The 26,139-nt window shown below is 38.2% G+C and overlaps 1 protein-coding gene across 2 annotated transcripts in view; it reads right to left on the bottom strand.

Annotated features, from left to right (window-relative positions):
* Nucleotides 1–26,139, bottom strand: part of LOC136858771 (tubulin polyglutamylase ttll-4) — a 407,488-nt gene that overhangs the window by 294,828 nt on the left and 86,521 nt on the right. For both annotated transcript variants that reach the window (XM_067138563.2, XM_067138562.2), the window contains exon 7: nucleotides 1,039–1,207. In XM_067138563.2, the coding sequence (XP_066994664.2) occupies nucleotides 1,039–1,207 (169 nt within the window). The remainder of the gene's footprint in view (nucleotides 1–1,038; nucleotides 1,208–26,139) is intronic.

The raw sequence follows: 26,139 nt of genomic DNA on the forward strand, positions 1-26,139 counted from the left end.
CTATAAAACAGGCACAGACATCAACATTCATATCTCTGCACCTCTGTAACAACACATCTAACAAGAAGAGTGCCTCACGTGTACCAACGCCATTTCGGAAACTGAACTGATTCTGATCACATTTTTTGTATATTCTAGTATGAATGATTCGCAAGAATATTTTGAGCACGTGAGACATCAAACTTATCATACGATAATCATCGCACTGAGACGAGTTAGGCTTCTTCGGTAGTGGTATGAAGGTTGATTTAAGCCATTCTGATGGTATTTCTCCTGATACATATATTTGATTGAATGATGATGTTAAGATATTGAGGCCGGTAGATTCCTGTTCTGTTATTACTTTGAGAACTTCAGCGTACACACCGTCAGGTCCAGTTGCTTTACCATTCTTTTGAGGTTTTACGGCATGTACAACTTTACTTTTTGTTATTTCAGGGCTATTTTCATTTATTCTCTCGTCAGGTGAAGGAGGATCATTTCTGTCATCTTTGAAGAGATTTTCTATATATTCCTTCCATCGTTTGAGTTTCCCTTCCACACCCAAGATTATTTCATTATTGGCATCTCTCAAAATTTGACCATATCGTCTCCGTTTCAAACCAGCAAGTTCTTTCACTTTCTTATGCAAGAAGAAGAAGAAGAATCACTTTAGGAAGAAATCATATGCGCTGCTTCTACGGAGCGCTGAAGCACTGCCGTTGCCTCACAGGGCAGCTATGTTGGTTAAAATTCATATCAAACTGGAAATAATTCCACACATGCAGAGCCATGGGTAAATGCTACTTGGTACAAGCTATTCGCAAAATACAAGCAAGTCTAACAATTTCATTTCCATTAGATCCACTCATGAATACCTACAACATTTAAAGAGTTATGCTTTTTTTTCTAAAATAATCTGCTTGAATCCAACAATATTCTCATGAAAACAGGCTCTAACATTTGAAAATATCAAACATGTTTAACACCACACTTAAAAGGATTTATTACTAATAAAACTGCTTTATAAAACAGAGCAAGAGAAAAGATAAAACTTACTCTTTTTTTCCAAATTTGGTCATCAGGCGGTACAAATTTTTCCAAAGACGATCCTTACGGCCGATTTGGAATGTCCCTGGGAAGTGGTTTATCTTCTGGAACTCCTTCAGAGTTTTAAAGCACATGGACTTCATATGTTTACCCCACGTACCACACCAATCGTTTGATTCTATAATTAAAAAAACATAAAATGAGTAATCATGCAATTACTAAGCAATTATTAAAGATAAAAGTAAGTTTTTACAAGTCGCAAGGTTGACATGATCACACTTCATTCTGTTAGAAGAAGGGTGAAACTTCAACCCAGAATTGATATTAGACCTATTCAACAGGCCTTCTCAAGACAATACCTTGATTCAAATTCAAACAATCCTGCAATTTACCTTCATAGGAACAATTCTTAAAATGGTACCCACTAGGAAGGAAGAAGCAAAGACTTACCATAAATTATCTCCATACACTTTAAATGTTGGGCTAAATGATAGCCATGAACTAGCTCGGAGAGCACAGTGAATTCCTGTACTCCAGAGCAACTCAGTATGCACTCCCCAAGCATCAAGCATTACTACCTGAACCTTCAAACTGTCTACAGGCAGCCTATACTATCAGAGACTAGTTCTAGCTCAAAATATAGCTGTGACCTAACACCTTGAAAGATGATCACTCATCAACAGACCCAAACTGTGAAAATCAATATGGATAATTTATAATCATAAGGATCTTAAGCTTGAAAAACATATCTCATAGGTATTCTGGAATATATTGTGGCTCATTATAAAAGAACACAACAGTGTAATAATAATAATAATAATAATAAAAATAATAATAATAATAATAATAATAATAATAATAATAATAATAATAAAAGGGAGAAAAGCAAGAGAATGAAAGTAGCTAGCTAAAAATTTTACAAAGAACTAACCGAATTAAATCTGGAACACTATAGCCTTTAAAAACAAACTGGGCGCAATAGAGTCAACACAATAAGCTTTACCACCACTGCCAGAGCATGGACCAGGCCTGCTACTCTTCTTCAAAATTCAGTTAATCTCATGAGGATCGGGTCGTCTTTCAAAACTCTTATGACAGTTAAAACCATGAGACATCTTCACAATGAGCAGCTTATAACTCTAGCCCACCAGGCGAGTAGGCCATGCGGTTAGGAGCGCGCAGCTGTGAGCTCGCATCCGGGAGATAGTGGGTTCGAATCCCACTGCCGGCAGCCCTGAAGATGGTTTTCCGTGGTTTCCCATTTTCACACCAAGCAAATGCTGGGGCTGTACCTTAATTAAGGCCACGGCCGCTTCCTTCCCATTCCTAGGCCTTTCCCGTTCCATCGTCGCCATAAGACCTATCTGTGTCGGTGCAATGTAAATCAAAAAAGGAAATTAAAAAAATAACTCTAGCCCCTGACAAGAACAATCCTTTTAAAAATTTGAACTCCTTAAAAAACTGAACTGAAGTTTTCCATCAATCCTCATCAGATACTTGTTGACCATGTTATGTCAGATGACTAGTGCGGCAGTTGGCATATCAATCAATCAATCAATCAATGACAATCAATTACTGATCTGCATTAAGGGCAATCGCCCATGTGGGAGATTCCCTACTGTTCTTTTCCTGGCCTTTTCTCAAATGATTGCAAAGAAATTGGAATTTTATTGAACATCTCCCTTGGTAAGTTATTCCAATCCCTAACTCCTCTTCCTATAAACAAATATTTGCCCCATTTTGTCCTCTTGAATTCCAACTTTACATTCATACTGTGATCTTTCCTTCTTCACAGGCATGATCGGACGAACAAACGAGGTGGTGGGGTTGCCCTATATTGTAAATCAATGCTCAAGAGTAAAGTTGTTCACAGGTCTACTCCTGCTGTAAAAACGGCTCCTGAATATATGTTTGTAGAGGTGCTTGTCAATTCTGTAAAAGTACTTGTAGGTGTAGTATATAGGCCTCCTGACGCAGTGCGAGACTTCCATGACTTAGAAGACAGCTTACTGAGACTGCTACCATCATACGTGCACGTGATACTTTTTGGAGACTTTAACACCAATTTATTAACTCTGAACAACGACGCCTTACGGCTACAAAATATTTTTAAATCCTGCAACATGACTATATTACCCCTTAAACCCACCCTCACCGTCCATACTTGCACCATTTCTGCTGATACATTTATAGACCTATTAATAACAAATAACCCTCAAAAAATCCTTCACCACAGTCAAGTATCTGTTCCTGACATATCTAAACATGACCTCATATACTTAGCATACTCTCTCAACGTGCCGAAGTACCGACCAAAATATGTAACGTTTAGAGACTTTAAAAGGATGAATTTAATACAACTGAGACAAGATGCACAACTCTGCCCCTGATATGACATAATGATGAAGAGTGACATTGACAAGAAAGTGGAAATATTTAATTCCCATTTAAATGAATTGTACAACAAACATGCACCAAAGCGCTCTGTGAGAGTAACACGTCCACCCCGCCCTTGGCTAACTGCTGATGTTAAGACCATGATGAAAGAACGAGACGCACTACACCGATGCTATAAGCAGACTCAACTAGCTGACGTACATGAGCAGTACCATGTTCTTCGAAACCGAATTAAGCTTCTAATTTGTAATAAGAAATTTAATTATTTCCAGCATTTAAATAAAAACATTAACACTGGTTCCGCATGGCAACAACTTCGGTTACTGGGTATTGGCAAACCACTTGCGAAGCATACTGATCCCCAGGTGTCCCTTGATGAGTTAAATACATATTTCTCCACGGAACGTCTCACTCCTGACACGACAGTACAAAACACCATTGACAATATATTAAGGCAACAATCCCCAGTCCGTCCTGTATTTGAATTTGATACAGTTACAGAGCATGAAGTAAGAAGGGAAGTTAATTCAATAAAATCTCACGCAACAGGAGCTGATGAAATTCCCATTTCATTCGTGACTTACATAATAGACATAATATTGCCCATTTTTATGCATTTACTTAATACCTGTCTTACTTCAGGCAAAATCCCAATCAAATGGAAAGATGCACTCATTGTGCCTGTCCCAAAAATCTCTCCTGCAAGCAATACATCTGACTACCGACCTGTCTGCATCCTCACAGCACTTTCTAAGGTTCTGGAGAAGATAATGCATAAACAAATTGTTAAATACTTGGAAAACCATTCTGTACTTGATCCCTTACAGTCTCGTTTTAAGAAAGGACACAGTACTGCAACTACACTAATCAAAATCACAGGTGACATTAGACAGGCTATGGACGAACAAAAACTGACTATACTTATCCTTCTAGACTTTAGCAGTGCTTTTGACACTGTAAATATAGACATATTGTTAGCTAAATTAAAAAAACTTCACATAGCTCATTCTGCTATTCAGCTCTTGGGCTCCTACCTCAAAAACAGAAGACAGCGAGTTGTATCTTTTGCTAGTTGCTTTACGTCGCACTGACACAGTTAGGTCTTATGGCGACGATGGGACAGGGAAGGGCTAGGAATGGGAAGGAAGTGGCCGTGGCCTTAATTAAGGTACAGCCCCAGCATTTGCCTGGTGTGAAAATGGGAAACCAAGGAAAACCATTTTCAGGGCTGCCGACAGTGGGGTTCGAACCTACTATCTCCTGAATACTGGATACTGGCCGCACTTAACGCGAGTTGTATCAAACATGAAGACTACAGAATGGAGGACTAAGCTATCTGGCATTCCCCAAGGGTCTATTCTTGGACCTCTTTTATTCTTAATCTATATTAATGACGTTTCTTCTCATCTGAACGACTGCAACTATCATCTTTATGCTGACGATCTTCAGATATATTCACACTTTAAGGTACCCAACACTGACAAAGCAATCCACCATATGAACTCGACTTTAAATTCAATTAGCTCGTATGCTAAAGAGAACTGCCTATTAATTAACCCGAAGAAAACGCAAGCAGAATGAATCTACACCTGAATACCTATCCTCACATTTTAACTTCCTCTCATCTATCCATGGACATAATACCCAATCGACCTCTACCCTTATGATACCGGTAACCATTCATCTGTATACAGCCACTCTTTCCAAGTGTCTAGGGCAAGGCTAAGGAACACACTCCCTGTCAGTATACGTAATACCGGGCGAGTTGGCCGTGCGCGTAGAGGCGCGCGGCTGTGAGCTTGCATCCGGGAGATAGTAGGTTCGAATCCCACTATCGGCAGCCCTGAAAATGGTTTTCCGTGGTTTCCCATTTTCACACCAGGCAAATGCTGGGGCTGTACCTTAATTAAGGCCACGGCCTCTTCCTTCCAACTCCTAGGCCTTTCCTATCCCATCGTCGCCATAAGACCTATCTGTGTCGGTGCGACGTAAAGCCCCTAGCAAAAAAAAAATAAAAATAAGTATACATAATAGCACTTCAACAGTCTCATTTAAATGGTCTTGTCGAGAATTCCTCTTAAATACGTGACCAGCTTGCATGAATGTTAGTGTGTATGAGTGCAAGCGTGATTTAGAACTATTGTTAGGTGATGTAGATAGGCTAGATAATATCAATCATTAAAAATAATTATAATCTGTTATAATATTACTCCATAAATTTAGGTAGCTCCTAGGGACTGTTAATGTTATTTTAATGAAGTATGTGATTATGTACTGTACGTAGTGGTTAAGTGTAAGAGAGGGCCGTGAGCCCTAACTTCGCCACATACAAAGGCATAAAATAAATAAATAAATAAATAAATAAATAAATAAATAAAGACACTACTCAAAGATTGTTGTCTACTAATGTCCAATAACGGACCAACTATATTGGTATTTATTACTAATATCGTTCCACGCCATCTCTCCACTGACAGCTTAGTCGAGCAGCTCGCCTCCTTTCTCCCAAGTCTTTCCAGCCCAAACTTCGCAACATTTTTGTAATGCTACTTTGCCATTTTGTCAAATTTTAGCTGAAGATGTTCCATAATCGGAACGAAACATGTACTAGAGATTATATGGTTTATATTATGTAATTAATAAACCTATTATACAGAAATTGATAAGTATTGGAAGGTGGGAACCTACTCATAACTTAACCTTAGTTGTGTTGAGCCAATACGGGATAAATATGAGATTTATAAGCTGCTACTCTTTTGTCGGAAATCAGCCAGAACAAATCAAACTGCTTTTCTTTGGATTTTTTCCAGTTCTTGAATCAAGTAATACTGGTGAGGGTCCCATAAACTGGAACCATACTCTAGTTGGGGTCTTACCAGAGACTTATATGCCCTCTCCTTTACATCTTTACTACAACCCCTAAATACCCTCATAACCATGTGTAGAGATCTGTACCCTTTAATTACAATCATATCTATGTGATTACCCCCAATGAAAATCCTTATATTAACACCTAGGTACTTACAATGATCCCCAAAAGCAACTTTCACCTCAATGCAGTAATTAAAACCGAGAGGACTTTCCCTATTGGTGAAATTCACAACCTGACTTTCAAATCCATTTACCATCATACCAATTCCTACTGTCCACCTCACATTATCAAGGTCATTTTGCAGTTTCTCACAATCTCGTAACTTATTTATTACACTATACAGAATAACATCATCTGAAAAATGCCTTCTCTCTTCATTCCACTCGTATCATTTATTTATATATAAGGAAATACAAAGGTCCAATTATACTGCCTTGAGGAATTCCCCATTTAGTTAAAATTATTCATTATATATTCTTCTTTTATGACCGCATAGGATTACTTTTGTCAGTCCATCGTTCAGGTTTCTTTGAAGGCATTGTTCGGGCTTGGCAGTCCTCCCAGTACTTCAGACACTCCAATCTTCATGTCCTTTCCTCAGTTGAAAATATGTGTGTTGTAGGTTTATTTAGTGTAAGGGTAAAGTGGAGGTTTGTTTTCTTGAGTTTTGTATTCAATTTTATCTTATATGTGGTGTCTTCTGTCGTAAGGCTAATTTCCTTCAGATCTTCTCTTATTTCTCTGATCCATGTACATCCTGATGTGGTATATTTTGAGACAAGATTGTGTTGTACTAGTTGTTTCAGAAGTCTCGAATCCTGCAAACTGCGTATATATTATATAATTAATTAATAATTATTAGAGGGTCAGATAAAGATTCGCCTACTCTAAACATCTGAGTTCTATTCTCTATTTTCATCGAAAGGGGGGGTAGCAGCCTTTCGGAAGTAGCAAGGGCGGCAATCTGGATGATTGACTGATATGGCCTTGTAATATTACTCAACATGGCTTAGCTGTGTTCATACTGCTACACAGCTGAAAGCAACGGGAAACTACAGCCGTAACTAACTCCCGAGGACATGCAGCTCTCTCTGTATGAATGATGTACTGATGATGGCTTCCTCCTGGGTAAAATATTCCGGAGGTAAACTAGTCCCCCATTCGGATCTCCGTGTGGGGACTACACGAGAGGGGGCGATCATCAGGAAGATGGATACTGACATTCTGCGAGTCGGAGCATGGAATGTTAGAAGTTTGAATCGTTGTGGTAGACTAGAGAATCTGAAAAGGGAGATGGAGGATAGACTAAAGTTAGATGTAGTTGGTATAAGTGAAGTATGTTGGCAGGAAGAACAGGATTTTTGACCAGGCGACTACAGAATTATCAACACAAAATCAAACAGAGGAAATGCAGGAGTTGGTTTAATAATGACCAGCATAGTGAAAGAATTATTGTCGTCAAGATAGACACCAAACCAATGCCCACCAAAACAGTGCAGGTCTATATGCCTACTAGCTCAGCGGATGATGAGGAAATCGAAAGAACACATGAAGAGATAGAAGATTTAATACAATATGTAAAAGATGACAAGAATCTAATTGTGATGGGAGACTGGAATGTAGTGGTAGGCCAAGGAAGAGAAGGTAATACAGTAGGAGAATTCGGATTGGGGCAAAGGAACGAAAGAGGAAGTCGGCTGGTTGAATTCTGCACTGATCATAATTTAGTCCTTGCCAATACTTGGTTCAAACACCACAAACGACAGCTTTATACGTGGACGAGACCTGGAGACACTCGAAGGTATCAAACAGACTTCATTATGATTAGGCAGAGATTCAGGAATCAGGTGTTGGATTGCAAAACTTTATCAGGAGCAGACGTGGACTCTGACCACAACTTGTTGGTCATGAAATGCCATCTGAAGCTGAAGAAATTGAAGAAAAGAAAGAATGCAAAAAGATGGGATCTAGACAAGGTGAAAGAAAAGAGTGTGAGGGATTGTTTCAAGGAACATGTTGCACAAGGACTAAATGAAAAGGCTGAAGGAAACACTATAGAGGAAGTGTGGATAGTCATGAAAAATGAAGTCAGCAGGGCTGCTGAAGAAATGTTAGGAAGGAAGAAAAGATCAACTAAGAATCAGTGGATAACTCAGGAGATACTAGACCTGATTGATGAATGACGAAAATACAAGAATGCTAGAAATGAAGAGGGCAGAAAAGAATACAGACGATTAAAGAATTAAGTGGATAGAATGTGCAAGGTAGCTAAGGAAGACTGGCTGAAGGAGAAGTGCAAGGATATCGAAGGTTGTATGGTCCTAGGAAAGGTATATGCTGCATACATGAAAATCAAGGAAACCTTTGGAGAAAGGAAATCTAGGTGTATGAATATTAAGAGCTCAGATGGAAAGCCACTTCTAGGGAAAGAAGACAAAGCAGAAAGATGGCAGGAACATATCTAACACTGTATCAAGGTGAAGATGTAGATAATTTGGTTCTGGAACAAGAAGAGGCTGTTGATGCTGATGAAATGGGAGACCCAATTTTGAGGTCAGAGTTTTACAGAGCTGTGAGCAACCTAAATAGGAACAAGGCACATGGAATTGATGACATTCCCTCTGAATTACTGACTTCCTTAGGAGAAACCTGCATGGCAAGGTTATTCCATTTAGTGTGTAAGATGTATGAGAGAGAAGTCCCATCTGATTTTCGGCAGAATGTTGTTATACCTATTCCCAAGGAAGCCGGTGCTGACAGGTGTGAAAACTATCGCACCATTAGTTTAGTATCTCATGCCTGTAAAATTTTAACATGTAATGATTACAGAAGAATGGAAAAACAAGTTGAAGCTGAGTTGGGGGAAGACCAATTTGGCTTCAGAAGAAATGTAGGAACACGTGAAGCAATCCTGACTTTACATCTGATCTTAGAGGATCGAATCAAGAAGGACAAGCCCACGTACATGGCATTCGTAGATCTAGAAAAGGTATTCGATAATGTTGATTGGACCAAGCTATTTAAGACTCTGAAGGTGATTGGGATCAGATACCGAGAACGAAGAATTATCTACAATCTGCATAAAAATAAGTGTGCAGTGATAAGAATCAAGGGCTTTGAAAAAGAAGCAGCAATCCAGAAAGGAGTGAGGCAAGGCTGCAGTTTGTCCCCCCTTCTTTTACATACAACAGGCAGTAAAGGAAATCAAAGAGGAATTTGGAAAGGGAATCACAATACAAGGAGAGGAAATCAAAATCCTGAGATTTGCCGATGATAATGTTATTTTATCTGAAACTGCAGAAGATCTCAAGAAGTTGCTGAATGGTATGGACGAAGTCTTGGGTAAGGAGTACAAGATGAAAATAAATAAGTCCAAAACAAAAGTAATGGAGTGCAGTCTAACGAAGGCAGGTGATGCAGGAAATATTAAATTAGAAAATGAAGTCTTAAAGGAAGTAGATGAATATTGTTACTTGGGTAGTAAAATAACTAATGATGGCAGAAGTAAGGACATAAAATGCAGATTAGCACAAGCAAGGAAAAGTTTTCTTAAGAAAAGAAATCTGCTCACTTCAAACATTGATATAGGAATTAGAAAGATGTTTTTGAAGATTTTTGTGTGGAGCGTGGCATTGTATGGAAGTGAAACATGAACGATAACTAGCTCAGAAAGAAAGAGAATGGAAGGTTTTGAAATGTGGTGTTACAGAAGAATGCTGAAGGTGAGATGGATAGATCGAATCACAAATGAAGAGATACTGAGATCGATTTGGCTAAATTTGACAAGAAGAAGAGCTAGAATGATAGGAAACATCTTAAGACACCCAGGACTTATTCAGTTGGTTTTTGAAGGAAGTGTAGGTGGTAAGAACAGTAGGGGTAGACCAAGGTATGAATATGACAAGCAGATTAGAGCAGATGTAGGATGCAGTAGTTACGTAGAAATTAAAAGATTAGCACAGGGTGGCATGGAGAGCTGCATCAAACCAGTCTACGGACTGATGACCCAAACAACAACAACTATTTTCTAGAAATATAGCCACCCATTCAGTCACTCTTTTGCCTAGTCCCATTGCACTCATTTTTGCCAGTAATCTCCCATGATTTACCCTATCAAATGCTTAGTATCTGGGGGGGGAAGGAAAAAAACATATCTGATCAGTGGGTGATAATTCCACATCAGATTCATTATTACTACTTTGTCTGGCACTTTGTTGCCGTTCAATATCGTCCCCTATATATTCTCCATCTTCCTAATCAAAATATAGCTCTCCAGAATCACGATTTCTGAGGAAACATTCAATTTCTTTGTCAACAAGAAATGAACGTATACTTCAAGACGTCATGATGGATTAACGTTAGTGGGAAAGATGTTTCACTTCAATGAAGCCGAAATAACATGAGATCACTTTCAAAACACGCAAAATGGAGTGGTATATCTGCTGTACAGAACTTCTTTGAACATTTCCACAGAAATTCCAAGCATGACACTATATCCCGTTCATATACAAGATGGGTGAAGCAGACAACGCAAAAAACGTATATGTACAGGTCTGGCGGATGAGGTACGATTTTCACTAACATATATTATGAAGACCTCGGGGGCAAATGGTGATAACCCTCAAATTTTAAAATTTTCAGTTTTTTTTTGTAGTAAACAGTTCTATCCAACTTGAAGTTTCATTTTTGTCAAGAAGTTAGTAGATTTAATGAGAGATTGCACATAATTCAGCTTCATTTTTATAACAAGCCACATGTCTCTGCAGTAAACAATGATAATCCACATTTCCAAGATGGCGGATCATGTTTCTAATGATGTGTTTCCTGCCAGACAAAACGTCATTTATGCTACAGGAGTTTATGCTGAGGAGTTTATGGAAGGAGATGACAGTTTAAACAATCCGAATTATGTTGAAACCCAGGAATATTATGGAGGTTCATCTGGAAGTGGTGAACAAGTATGTTTTCGAGATGGCTAACATGTTTACCATGTGGTTTTGAATGTTGGTTATAACTATTTACATGCTGTGATATAAAATACCTTTTGCAAAGTATTAGCAATAGTATTCATTATTATTATCATCAAATCATGCTAACACGTACAACTAACTAGTGTCATTATACTAAAATTTTATAAACATAGACGCTCTTTACATGTCCTTTATGCGACTATGTGGGTTATAACTTTTTTCACTTGTTGATGTACCGGTGCTATGTTGGTTACAATTAGTTTACCTGTTATTTTCTTTAAAATAATTGGGTAAATGCATTATGTGACATTTAAAAAAATGTATGGAATTCTCTTTAACATGCCGGGGTGGGTAGCTTAGGCGATAGAGCGGTAGCTTTCTGACCTTAAGTTAGCGGGTTCGTTCTAGGCTCAGTGCAGTGGTATTTGAAGGTGCTCAGATACATCAGCTTCGTGTCGGTAGATTTACGGGCACATTAAAGAACTCCTGCGGGACAAAATTTCAGCACCTCAGCGTATCCAAAAACCATAAAAGTAGGTAGTGATACATAAAAGCAATAACATTAAATTAATTTACTTTAACTTAGTTCATTTTATTAAACATACGTCTACATTCAGAATTTTTCTTCCTTTCCTTGGGCGGTAAGGAAAGTGCTTCAATGGGTACCACCAGAATACTCTGAATTTGATGGTAGTTTGAAGTGCAGTGGTACAAACAGTACAGAAATGTTCATTGATGAGGAGGATGATGAGAGTTAGATAAGTACAGTTGAGAGTGGAAAAGACTACTTAACTGACATTAAACAAAGCATTTTATTATTGTAATTGTGTTACTAACTTGTGACGTTCTGTACGTATTTTCGTATACTTCATAGAGATGTTTTCTCGTATTGTCAGTTGTTCACTACTTTACCCACACTGCATGTAAATAACTATACCCCTCAAATTGATAGGCACATTCAGTGTTTAACATACTCTAATTCCCTATAATACTGGTTTTTATGCATTTTTTCTCCAGGATGTTATAAAAAAGGACTACACGTACCAGAGTAATATGTTTCAAAGATCAAAAATGTTAGCAGTAAATATTTTGTGAAAATTAATTTTATATCTCAGAACTTACAAAATGAGGCTTATCACTATTTTCCCCCGAGGTCCTCATGTATATGGGTTTGGCATTTAATGGGTTAAGAAACAGTCAACTTTTTCAGATTCCCCCATTCCATGTTCTCTCCTGCATTTTAGAAACAGCTTAAATATTTAGATTTTCCAGTTCTTCAATTCATCATAATATAAACTTATGCACATGATACCAACTCAATTGACCACATCTGTCTGTGAAGATCTGATTTCAAATTCCCTTTAAATGATGCAAATCAATCAAGGGCAAGTTTTGAGTTCAACAGGAGGGGAGAGATGAAAAACTCATTCAAGATTGCCAGTTTCTTCAATTCACCCATCCTGCAGGTAAACAATACTAGCGGCCGAATTCACAGACAGCACTTACATTACCTACTTAAGTGTCCCACTTATTGTTAGAAGTGGACCTCCCATACACACTTAAGTGACTCGCTTACATTGCAGCAAGATGGAGGATAATGATTTTGCTAAATATGTTTCATTTCATTCACAGAATGCTTTCCGTGCACACAGTAGAGATGGAAAATCCTGTCGAAATGTAATGTGACCAACAATTTAAAGAAGATTTTGTTTTAGGAAAGTGAGAGTTATGAATATTCTTCTTCCTTAGATTGTGAGAGTGAACATAACCTCTAGACGACTCACTATCTCACTTTTACTGAAGATATTGTTTTGAGATTTTATGCCACCTCTTAATTACAGGTTATTATTATTATAATTATTATTATTATTATTATTACCATCACCATCATCATTACCGGTATTTCGCTGAATTAATTGGAAACGTGTTACAAGTTAAGTGCTGCACTACCACCATTTATCTTAAGGTTGATTTGTGCTAATTATATCAGGTCAGTCAACCAATTATTTGCCGGATTATAACAGAAGTTTCTAAAATTATGGCATCTCACATCAAAACATACTATTTACATTTTATTGGGGAAGTAATTAGGCCTATTACAACGTAACGGCTACAGATATATTTGTCAAATCATTAAGAGCATTATAAGGCTAGATTCTACATTTGGATGATTATTTGTATAGGTTCAAGTACCTGGATAACTAAAAACATATTATATTAAGAAGAAAATTTTCGTAGTTTGCATTGTCTACAACAAGCTTTTGCCATGTCATCCATATTCTGATGAGAAACTACGTCAGTCTGCTTGTACCACATTATGTGCATGTACTTCGACACAAGTTCTTGCAGGTGCCATCTCAGCTTGCTGTTTTGTTATCCATTCTGATAACCAATCATTTAACCTCAAAAATGTTGCGTGCGGTGTCCTTCAATAACCAAAACGCAACAGATCATCCCACTACTCGGTAGCCAGAACTACATGATCCAGGAAGCACGGGCATAATATACAGCATTGTCACGTCTCCAGTGAATACTTAGGGCCGATTGCAGAAACGGTACTTAGACGATGTCTACGGTTAAACAATGCCTAAGTATGCCCGCCGCATTGCAGAGACATTATTTATCACTTAGACACTGTCTAAAATCGATGTTCAACTGGTCATGTTTAAACACTGCCGAGAGCACTGTTTAACCCCAAATGAGAGGAGTGAATCGCAATCAGAGGTTATGAAACATGTAATTTGTATTATCATGTTGAGATGATTCCAGGAAGAAAGGTTAGTCCGACGGCCTCTTTGTGGGTCGCCGGCTGCTAAATCGCAGCAATTCGTTTGACATGTATGGGGAGATAGATCTTAAAATAAGGTTTCGCTTTTCGAGAGACTTGTTTCTTGAGACTGACAAAGGGACAGTCTGGTAATTTTCGACTTTAATACAATTTTTGAAAACCGATATATTTCATTATATACATGGGGTAATTTCCATGGAATTATAGGTCACTTCAACTACATACATATCAAGAGTTACATGTCGCGATCGTCAGAGGGCTGTCACATACATCAACCACGAGGGATTCACTTATATTTACTGCCAAGTAAAAACACATAATAGTTAAAACTAAAAAGTAGGTTGTATGGGTTTTTTTATATATATAATCATATAAGTTTTCGGCAACTATTAGATAGGAAAAGGCAAGTGGTGGTGATGGTGGTGATTATTGTTTAAACTGGACTGGGAAAGAAGAGCCGTGGCCATAACAACAACCCGAGTATTTGCCTGGTGTAAAAATAGGGAAACTACGGAAAACAATCTTCAGGGCTGCCGATGATGCGTTTCGAACCTACGATCTCCAGAATGCAAGATACATCTATATGGCCCGTACAACACACTCTGTTACACATTATGTACTATGCTTCATCTTCCCTTCGTTGAAGCTACCATATTTATGACTAGATTACACTCACTGTAACAATGCTATAATCAAAGCTACACTTCCCCATACGGTGGCGTGTTGCTTTAGTGTCGATAATATTATGAGATTTAATTTCCACTGAAAGCGATACTATTATCTGTGGGCAAGTCATGTTCATGCTTAGCCATATTTGAGTAATGTGTAGGTAGACAAACAGCTGACTGGCATTCAGCGCACGCACCGACGAATTTCATTGGTTGCGACAAGCAAAGAGTTGCGTTAAAGATACTTCTATCTCCATTTTCAAACCAATATTGAAACTTTAAGTGATGTGTTGTTAAAAATCGACTGAACATTGTTTATGCAATGGAAGATCGTGCTTGATTTAGACGTTGCTTAGGTAGACGTTGTCTAATGCTTAAAACTAGTCATCGTTTCTGCAATCGGCCCTTGCTGTGTCAATGAGTGTGCTCTTTAAGTGCTGTCTATGAAATGTAAACTCATATAAGTGAATACTTATTACAAATGATCCCTTATTACTTAAGGGTTCCACTTATGTATAAGTGCTGACTATGAATTCGGCCATAGTACAGGTTTAACTGTGCATAAGTGAGCTATCTGGTGATGAGCAAGGAAACTACACAGGTGGCCAAATTAATATACTTGAGTTATCTTTATCGTATTTATTTTAATTTCCTAAACATTTCCACATATTTTTGTAGGACTTTTCGATGGTCAAATGTCTGTTACATGGTATTCTGTGTGTTTAAGGAAGGATTCATACTGTTGTATTTTTTTACTTGACAATAATAACCAGTAAAATACTGACAAATCAACTTGTCTGTTTCTTTCCCTTGCTTATTGGAAAATTCTGAGCTCTTCACTTGTTTTGAACGTACGCACTTTCATTTTCAGATTTAAGACTTGGACAATTGGTATACTTGTCTGGTTCAAACATGAATCTTGTGGCTGGATAACTTAAGGTTATGGGACATAAAACTGACAAAAGTAGCATTGTAAAAATCTCTTTTGTAAGGGAAAATGTATTCAAAGAATATATTACAGATATTTAATACTAGCCAGCAAGGCCCGGAGTTCGCAGACATGTCATGTTAATGATATATTACGGGCACTTCTAACTTGTATAAAAACTCTGTAATGATACTTAGGATATGCTTATATAAAAAGTATTTGGGCATTAGAGATTTAGGTTAGCAAAATGTGCCTAGTACTGCAACATCACATAAAAAGGGCTAAAAGTGGTATGAGCATTAGGTAAAAAGTTTATCACAATTCTGGGATGAACTGGCATTCAGATTATTGTACATCTATGTTTTGAACTACATCTGCAACTCCAGCCTTGATCAGGTAACTTGTGCATTATGCTAATGGTCTACAAGCAACATAAGCCTTTCTACATTCAACAAGGTTTTTTACATTACAGCATTAATACAGGAAGCTAATTCACGTAGTATATGGCTTGATCCTCAATTTAATTCAAAGTAATCATCTTTCTTATAGCAAAAGAATAAAGGCTACAGCTATATTCAGTCGTGCAAGCTACAATACTAACTTATAGAAAATATTATTTATAAGCAAGAATATTTGAGAAACTTTATTTCAGTACTTGCATGTCTGAAGTGCCCACCAAGCACTTGAAACAAGCCACTCTCATTTAGTTTTAAATGTTGAATTGCTGAATTCTGCATTTGCATGACGAAACACTGGAAAAATATGGCTTTCAACAAATACATATAAAAATTAATGCACAAAATAAATAATGTTGAGAAATATTTACAGAAACCTTATGCAGTACCAAAGCATAGAGTGGCATGTAAACAGACAGATTCAACCAATAGTGGGAAAAAACTTTTCACAACGTAGGTGAGATGAAATGATTCTGAAAAAAAATGAGAAGCATGCTACAGAAAGGCAAATGGTGTGATATAATGATCATTTTGAACAGTTATTGGTTATACGTTCAATATAAAAATATATAAAATAACCAATGACCATACAAAAAGTTTAGTAATATCCAAAGCCATTCTGAAGGAAATTGTCAGAAGGTACAATAAAATTAGATCAATTAAGTACTGCATATATCCAAAAATAAGGTACAGTTTTTTTTGGCTAAAGGTTTCATAATAAGAAACATTCATACTATTAAATTACTGTTTTCAGCCTAGTTTATACCCAAAATCAACTGATATAACCTTAATGATAAATACTGCACCAAAATGTTTTCTCACAAAGCTTCAATCATGGGAAAAGAGCAGAGCAGTGCAGAGTTAATTCCATAACCTGTCTAAATAATTGTCCTGAAAGATCCCCCAACCCCCAAGTCATCCAATAAGCTCCAATGGTTCTGCTTTAAACCCCACTCAAACAGGTATTTTTCTAAATTCTATTTCCAAATTTGAGTTTTCATACTCAATAGGTGCTACTATAATAGAAAATTGGATGGTTCAGTAACAGATACTGGAAACCATGAATGGAGTGACTAGTGTTTTTGAAGAATGTACAAAGATTTATTAACACAAGTAACAACAACAAAGAACCATCTTTCAAAACTTTCACTCCTCAGTGATGCAGACCAGGTGATTCAGGTGCAAACAACATGAAATTGCGATGGTCTCTCTAAAAATGCACTGTTACTACTGTACAATTATAGCCCAAATTTTCAAATATTTACAGTAGACACACAAAAGAATGTAGTGTACAGTCATATTTTCAATATTACTTTCTTCCTTACGTTAATGGAGAAGAGGCCCATTGCACTTTAGAGAGAACCGACATGTGTTCCTGTTTTTACAAGAGTTGTTTCACGATGTAAAGAAAACTAGTGTTCTACTTGCCTTGGAAACTGTGCAGAAAAGCTGGAGATAATACTTCAAAGACTCATTTACCACAAATCCCAGGTTAACTGGATGATTAGTGCATGAGAAAGAGACTATGTATTTTGAGGTGTTCCATTGTCTGCCACTTTGTCTAACATGCACCATACACACGCATGCCATCTGCTATGCATCGGATCTCACTTCACTTAGTGGAGATAAACCTTGTCTTATCTTACAGTTTGATGTAATACAACCGTCATCTGATTTATTCAGAACTTCAATTACCCTATTTCCTAGTGTTCTAGACCAGGGCCTCTCAAACGCCCAAAATTTCACGCGTGCAATTCGAGGCGCAAGAGCTCCGTGCACTGTGCATCGGTCGCGCTCGGCTTGTTTCGGACCAACGCTTCGTCTCTGGGCTACTCGGCTAAGCTCGGCTCTACTCGGCGCAACTCAGCTCGGATTCGGAGCGCTACGGGGTAAGTGTGGAAGAGGGAGACAGGGGGAGCGAGCAAGACAGGCGTGAGGAAAGAGAGAGTAAGAGCTATTGCTCCAAATCGAGGAGTGGGGGGTCTGCACTCTGGTCAACCAAGCGAAGTCGTCTTTTGCACCGTGCACAGTGCATGCACCAAGCGCATGCACCCTGAGAGGTCCTGTTCTAGACCCTCTCGCATATTAGACGCCCCTGGCTTTTCAAAACAAAACAAAGAAAGAAACAAAAAAGCTTGCATAAAAGATCTCCCCAATATAATTCGTCAGAGAAGAACGATTCCACTTTGAAGCAGGTACAGGCTATACTGCAGCTCCAATGACATCACGCAAATTTGTGAATAGTTTCGTCCATCTGACACATGCAATGAAAACACCCATCAAAGTCATGCGGTACGTCTGTGTTCCGTACAAATAAATACAAATAAACCAACTGGGAATAACAGAGACCTTCTCCGGAAACCATTTGTGAATAGATTCTCACTGTATGGACTTAATAATCGGAAACAAAACTATTTTTCAAAGTTTCAAAAAGACGGGATCTCGAATGCTCTTGATGGCAGTGAATATGACATCATTTGGGATGACGACAATGCCGGTAGCAAGAAAGTTGGCAGCACAAGACTATATTAAAATGAAAGCAGTGATTGGGTGTACTGTGTGATGGCCTGCTGCTCAACTGACAGACACAAATGACTGACCATGAAGTTCTTTTGTATTAATATCGCATACTACGAGATATAAAACTGTATGTCCAATCCTTATCCCTTTTCTCTGCGGGGTCGAGTATGAAGTGAGATGAATCTTCGTAGAAAGTTTTACGACCGGACGCCCTTCCTGATGTCAACCTCATCACAGGAGTTAACGAGATGAAACAAATGTGATATAATATTAACTATAACAGTATTTTACAGTATATGTAGGTGTGAAAGTCATGTGTTCACCACTTCCTTAATTTTAAAATTTAGAATGCTGCCTTCCAATGAAGGTAGCCTTGTAAGGCTCGGAATACAATCACCAATTTGCTTAAGAATAGTGTACATGTAAAATTTAGAGTTCTGTATATCCAGAAGTCACTGGACAAAACGCGAGGCTATCGCATATTAGACTCCCCATCCTTACTTTTTATTGGCTATAAAAGCGGATAAAAGGGGGGACCACTTTCATTCAAGCCTTGCCATGCTTCTGTGCTATGCAATGTGGCATCTCAAGAGCGAACTGAGTAATTATGAGTTGTAAAAGGTTTCAAGGTGTTGAAAGAAGTATAGAAACCCCAGAATAAGGTCGAATGATATCAACTGAAAGGCTACAGATCGTTCTATCTGAGTAAAATTGAAAATTCAATGTGACAGTTCCACTAGCATGCATAAAAAAAAAAAAACACAGCTGAAGCTATGTGTCCTCCAGCAGCAATAGAACAGACATACGATAAGCTTCATGGTTCTGATCCCTATTGAATTGTAATCACATACTATTGAAAGGTGGACCATTACAACATTATTTTAATAATTATTATTGCATAGACTTTGTGAAATTTGATCGGAGGGGTGGGGAGGAACATGTCAATGGAAAGATTAGGATTCACACTAGCTCCTAATCGGATATGAATTCAATCTACAAAAGGAAACATCATTCTGTGAACCACATACAGTATATGCCAGGATGCAGCAGGAATTCAAGTCTATACATACTAAAGTGGAAGGAGATAAGACTTTTTTTTTTGCTAGTTGCTTTACGTCGCACCAACACAGATAGGTCTTATAGCGACGATGGGACAGGGAAGGGCTGGGAGTGGGAAGGAAACGGCCGTGGCCTTAATTAAGGTACAGCCCCAGCATTTGCCTGGTGTGAAAATGGGAAACCACGGAAAACCATTTTCAGGCCTGCCGACAGTGGGGTTCGAACCTACTATCTCTCGAATACTGGATACTGGCCGCACTTAAGCGACTGCAGCTATCGAGCTCGGTGGAGATAAGACTATTTCAATCTCCATTAATAAAAAACAAAATGTTGATGACTTGGGCAGATTCATGCACAGAAAAATGGAAGAGTTCTTCAACTTAAGAAATGTACCACTACCATCCCGACGTTATAAAACTTTACAAGCTGGAGCAAAATGAAATTAGCCCTACAGAGGTCTACACTACGCCTGGAAGTCACCCACATATGAAGAAAATAAGGTCTATACAACACATGGAGATTGGTGTCAAAGGGTTAATAAGAAAACATTCCAATTCCAACACTAACTGTGTACAAAACTTTTCATGCCCAAATGAAATATTACTCTTCAACCAAAATTAGTTCAGAAATATAGGATAATATATACAGTAAAACCTTGGTGCATCGTTTTTCAAGGGGGAGGGGGAAAATTACGATGGATATGGGAAAACGATAAATGCGGGTGACATAACATAGAGGGAAAGCAAAATAATAAAATACAGGTACTGTATCTGGGCATTTTTCGTCGTGTAAATATTATTATTATTATTATTATAATTATAATAATAATAATAATAATAATAATAATAATAATAATAATAATAATAATAAAGGGAATTGGAAAGAGACTGGTTGGAAGACCAAGAAGAAGGTGGGTGGATCAGATCTGGAAGGACATTAGAGGAGCTGGATTGGATGTGGCGGAAGTAATGGAGCAGGAAAAGTGGAAGGACAGAAAGGAGTGGAGGAGGCTTGTTAACCACACCTGGGCGACTGAAGTGGGACATTGATGATGATGATGGCGTGTGACCTCAGAAGCCGGATGCAGATCTTCCGAGTTGTTGCGTGATAGGCGATCTACGCGCTTATGAAAATGCGGCTCTACCTAAGATGAATCCTAATGCATAAGTCAGCGCGCACACACTCAGGCCCTGAACTGTCGGAATTAACCAATGAAAGTTAAAATCCCCAACTCGATCGTGACCCCTTGAATGAAGGCCAACATGCGCTAACCATTAGCCATACTCGTACTATACATAACGGTATCAAAATATTGCAATCATGATATATGCGATGAAAATAAAAATCGCGACTTCTACGCCGTTTCGTTACACTTCGTTACCTTCAAGGTCAGTTCTCTTATTGCAAATTAATGATATACGTGGATATTACGGCGATAACCTGTATTTTGGTCAAGATTCTGTAGACCCTTCGCGAACCAAAGAGAATGAGTAGTCGCAAACTATAGGTTAGTGATCCCACATGGCGCGGCTTAGACGATGTCACAGAGGTTAGAAATTCAACCTGGCGTACCTCAGACGATGTCACAGTAGGATAATCAATGCTGCCAACCAGGCTAATGAAAAGATTATTCTTTCGGCTTGTAACAAGACAACTGGGCAGGGGGCAACAAAGTGGTCAACAGGCCTCCAGCATCCCACACACATCACAAGGTGCGACGCGATTAATAACACTGTGCCTAATTAAAATGCATCCGGCACACGCCGTGACTATTTTAAACTGCACGATTTTCTCATTTTCAACAAAGCTGGCAGCCCTAGCAAGCCAATAGCAACACAGAAAATGGTGGCAAATTTGAGTTTTACAGTGCCTCAGTTTTAATTCACTAAATAAGAATACTTCTAGGGGCCGGTTAGTGAGTCAAGGAGAAGCGTTGGCACCAGGAGGCTCGTAGTGATGTTGCGTGTGAATAACTTGCACACAGCACTCCAGCCTACAAGACCTTGCTCAAGACTAGCAACTCGTAATCGCTCGTACATTCTTGCGTAACAGGATAATGTTGTGAGATGGACAGTAGGCAATGGTATGATGATAAACGGGGATAAAAGTCAGGTTGTGAGTTTCACAAATAGGAAAAGTCCTCCCAGTTTTAATTACTGCGTTGATGGGGTGAAGGGAGATGTTCAATAAATTTCCAATTTCTTTGCAATCATTTAAGAAAAGGCTAGGAAAACAACAGATAGGGAATCTGCCACCTGGGTGACTGCCCTAAATTCAGATCAGTAGCGATTGATAGTGACTGATTGATTGCCGCTATTATATGCTAAGAGTATTCAAGCTGTCTCTTTAAAATCAAAAAACTTTCGTGTATATTTTTCTTACGTACAATTGATCCATGTGGGAAAAGTGTGGCTGAGGACAAATCGTTTTTTGACGATCGATGCGATAAACAATAGTTCGAGGAACGATAGATGCGGAGGAATTTAACATTGGTTTATATGGAACATTATTGAGACCGAATAAATTGAACAATGGATACAGGAAAATGATAGTACCTAGAACAATGCATCAAGGTTCTACTGTAAACTGGAAAACATTTATTATGCATGTTTTCACTTGGTTAATTAGTACAGATAAAAAATCAAATAATTTTTATTGTAGACGATCCAATTAGGTCCTCTTTCCTTCCTATCTGATTTTTTTAAGGTACCTTGTGCCTGGATAATACAGTACTCCACAGCAAAAAGCATTACTGTAGGACACATCAACACAACCACAGTAAGGCTTAAAACCAAAGACTTGTTTACACAAATGAAAGATCAAGTCCCTCTAGCATTGCAAAGTTTAATGAAAATTCTGTCATAAAACATAAATTACATGATTATATTTAGTCCATGCCTAGCCTCCGTGGTTCAGGCAGCAGCGCGCCAGGCTTTTACTACCGGGTTTCGTGGTACAAATCCCGGTCACTCAATGTGAGATTTGTGCTGGAAAAATTGAAGGAGGTTTGTCTCTGGGTACTTTGGTTTTCCCCGTCATCTTTCATTCCAGCAACACTCTCCATTATCATTTCATTTCATCTGTCAGTCAGCAATCATTGCCCCAGAGACATGCGACAAGCTTCGGCAGCCAGCATTATTCCTATCCTCAGTGCTAGATGGGACCTTCATCCATTCAATTCCTGACCCTGTCGAATGACAGGAAACAGGCTGTGGATTTTCATCTTTAGTCCATGCCTTTTACTTTTTCCCTGTTAATAACTTGCATTATTTCCCAATAATAAAAAAGTTCCAGAAAGAACTGACGATCTAATCACGATCCTGTTCCCCATGCCACTGCCAAACGTGTTATCATTCAAGTTGAAATAATCACACAACATACAAGACAAATTACAAGGGTTGGGGCAGAAGTCATTACAACTATTATTTTCCTCACATATGCAAGGGTTCTACTGAATACTTCAATATTACTTACCTAGACTCACAGAGTGCACTGATGGTATGCGGGACATTGAACACTTACGCGCAAAACCATGATGTGGGCATTTCGGCTTCGAATGCATGGTTAGCACGTGGTAATGTTTACAGTTCCTTGCATGTTTTCGTACTGAATCATGTCGGTTAGTGGATCTGATGTAATATTATATGTGATGGAGTGATAATACAGTGGAACCTTGATTCTCCGTTTTTGGAGGGACTATATATAAAATAATTCGAGAATTTGGCATAAAGTCTAAACTGGCAAATCTAATTTGTGAAACACTTACAGACACAGTCTCTAAAGTGAAATTTCTGGGAGAGATATCACAGCCTTTCAAAATAAAAACTGGTATACGACAAGGCGACGGACTATCCCCAATTCTTTTTCATTGTGTCCTAGAGAAAATAGTGAGAATTTGGAACAAAAAACTTATTGAACTCAACATTTCACCGATAAGGTTAGGAAGAGGAAACAAAAGGATCGAAATAAATTGTCTTGCATTTGCAGATGACTTTGCAATACTTTCTGAAAATGTGACATCTGCTATAACCCAAGTAAATGTCTTGGAAAGAATCACCAGCAGAACTGGCTTAAGAATTTCTGCAGAAAAAACAAAATTTTTAACAAATATTTGGGATGCACCAAAATTTCTGAAAACAGATATTGGCCAAATAGAGAGGGTAAAAAAATTCAAATATCTAGGGGAAATAATCCAAGAAAATGGTTTAGAAAAATCTGCAGTAGAGGAGAGGGTACATAAAATGGAGAGAGCTTATGGTGTCACCAAAGATATCTACAATAAAAGATGCCTATCCAAAAATGCAAAAATAAGGCATTACAACACAGTAGTGAAGCCAGAATGCCTATATGCAAGCGAATGTCTGGCATTAAACTATAATTTAAATAAACTAGAAATACTAGAAATCATGAAATCATGAGGAAAATATTAGGCCCACAAAACACAGCAGAAGGTTAGAAATTACGAAGTAATGCTGAAATATATCAAAAAATAGAAAATATATCAGATGTAATGACGAAAAGGAGACTTATGTTTTTTGGACATTTATATCGAATGCAAGATAGTAGATTAACCAGTAAGATTTTCAGATATTTGTGGGGTAAGAAATCAACGACAAGCTGGGTCAATGAAGTAAGAAAGGATTTAGAAAAAAAACAATATAACAACAGAAGAAATAAATAATAGAGAAGGCTTTTGGGAAAAAGTATTGAAAATAGAAGGATTCCAAGGTAGGAAAGTAAAAAAGACTGGTTCAAAGTGGTCTGAAGACAGAAAGAAGAAACATAGTGAACAGATGAAAGCGTACTGGAAGAAAAGGAAAGAACAAAGAAGAAGGAATTGAAATTGGCACGTGGTCCTCTGGTGGCCCATTCGAAAGAAGAAGAAGAAGAAGAAAACGTATAACACAGCAAAACTGAAAATCCAGGAATGAATGAAAGCCATCAGCAATTTGGTTAAACATCACAAAAATGAAATGTGTATAATTACAATCTTATAGCACACCTAAACCAAACCAAACTTCAGCCCCAATGGGTCTTTGCCTGCCAACCGACCGCTGCTCAGCTCGAAGGCCTGCAGATTACGAGGTGACGCATGGTCGGTGTAAAGAATCCTCTCGGCCGTTATGCCTGGCTCTCTAGACTGGGGTCACCATCTCACCATTAGATAGCTCCTCAATTAAAGGCAATCATGCAGGCTGAGTGGACCTAGAACCAGCCCTTATATCCAAGTGAAAATGCCTGACCTGGCCAGGAATCTAACCCGGGCCCTCCGGATGAGAGGCAGGCAAGCTAGATCACGAAACCAGCATCAAACATTAATTACTGGTACGCGAGTTCAAAATCTCGATACTTTATATTCAGTTTTACAAGGGTGTCAGTTTCCCGTGAAAACTTATTTCAGTCCAGCAACTATGATTACCTGTAACCAAACTTCGAAAAATCTAATAACGTCAAGCCAAACGACAATCGACCACAAGTAGTTTTTAATTCTCTCATCTAATAAAATAAAGCATATTAGATACAAAAGCGCCCAGCATGATGGCGAAATCCCTTCTTTTCTTAATCTTCCATTGTAATTTGGTCTCCGATTCGTAGTCAGTTTCTGGAAATCTTGTACCAGGTAAATTAGGCCTACATCAACTTTTAAAGGTTATGTTGACCTCGAGAACGGTTTCAAAGGTAAGTATTGATTCTCAGAAGTTCTCGAATGCATTATATTAAATTCTGCCCGTCACTAATCCAATCAAATTGGAAAGAGAAAAAAAAATCATCCAAACTTCAGAAATTACGGTTATTTGTGACCTTGGGCTCAGCTGGAAAGCGCGCTCGCTGCACATGTCAGTACGAGTAGGAAATGATGATACAAACCATTTATTTTGTACATGTAACATGCACAAATAAAACGACTGCGTTTTTTTACTTTAAACACGAAAACGTAAAATTCCCAGTCTTATAATAGGACCAAAACAGTAACAGGCTATCCCAAGACCTCCCATGACTTGTAGTATGTAAGGTGCAACATCTGTTTCAGTCTCGATAACATAATCATATGATATAGATGTTGATTCCCATAGGGAACTTAAAATATTTGTCCTGAATGAGTAAATTTATAATACCAATATAATGGTCCGTTATTGGACATTATAACTTTTCCAGTTAACCCATTCTTGGTTGCCTGCGTTTCGCCCTCGTGTGCTAAGTTGGGCTCGTCAGTTGGGACTTAGCACACCTCCCAAGAAGCAAGGCTAGTGCATACCGTGGAGGCCACTGCATAGGCTACTTGAAGCCACCAGCAGTGCCAATGCACTATGAGAGCTATGTCTCATTTCCAAAAATTGATGCCTACCTGGCCATCAGATGATAGATATATATATATATATATATATATATATTTACTCATTTCCCCTGTCACACACTACTGTGCAGCCAGAAGTGTGGGATCTTGGGTTCTAC

The sequence above is a fragment of the Anabrus simplex genome, chromosome 1 (genome assembly GCF_040414725.1).
Source record: "Anabrus simplex isolate iqAnaSimp1 chromosome 1, ASM4041472v1, whole genome shotgun sequence".
NCBI lineage: Eukaryota > Metazoa > Arthropoda > Insecta > Orthoptera > Tettigoniidae > Anabrus > Anabrus simplex.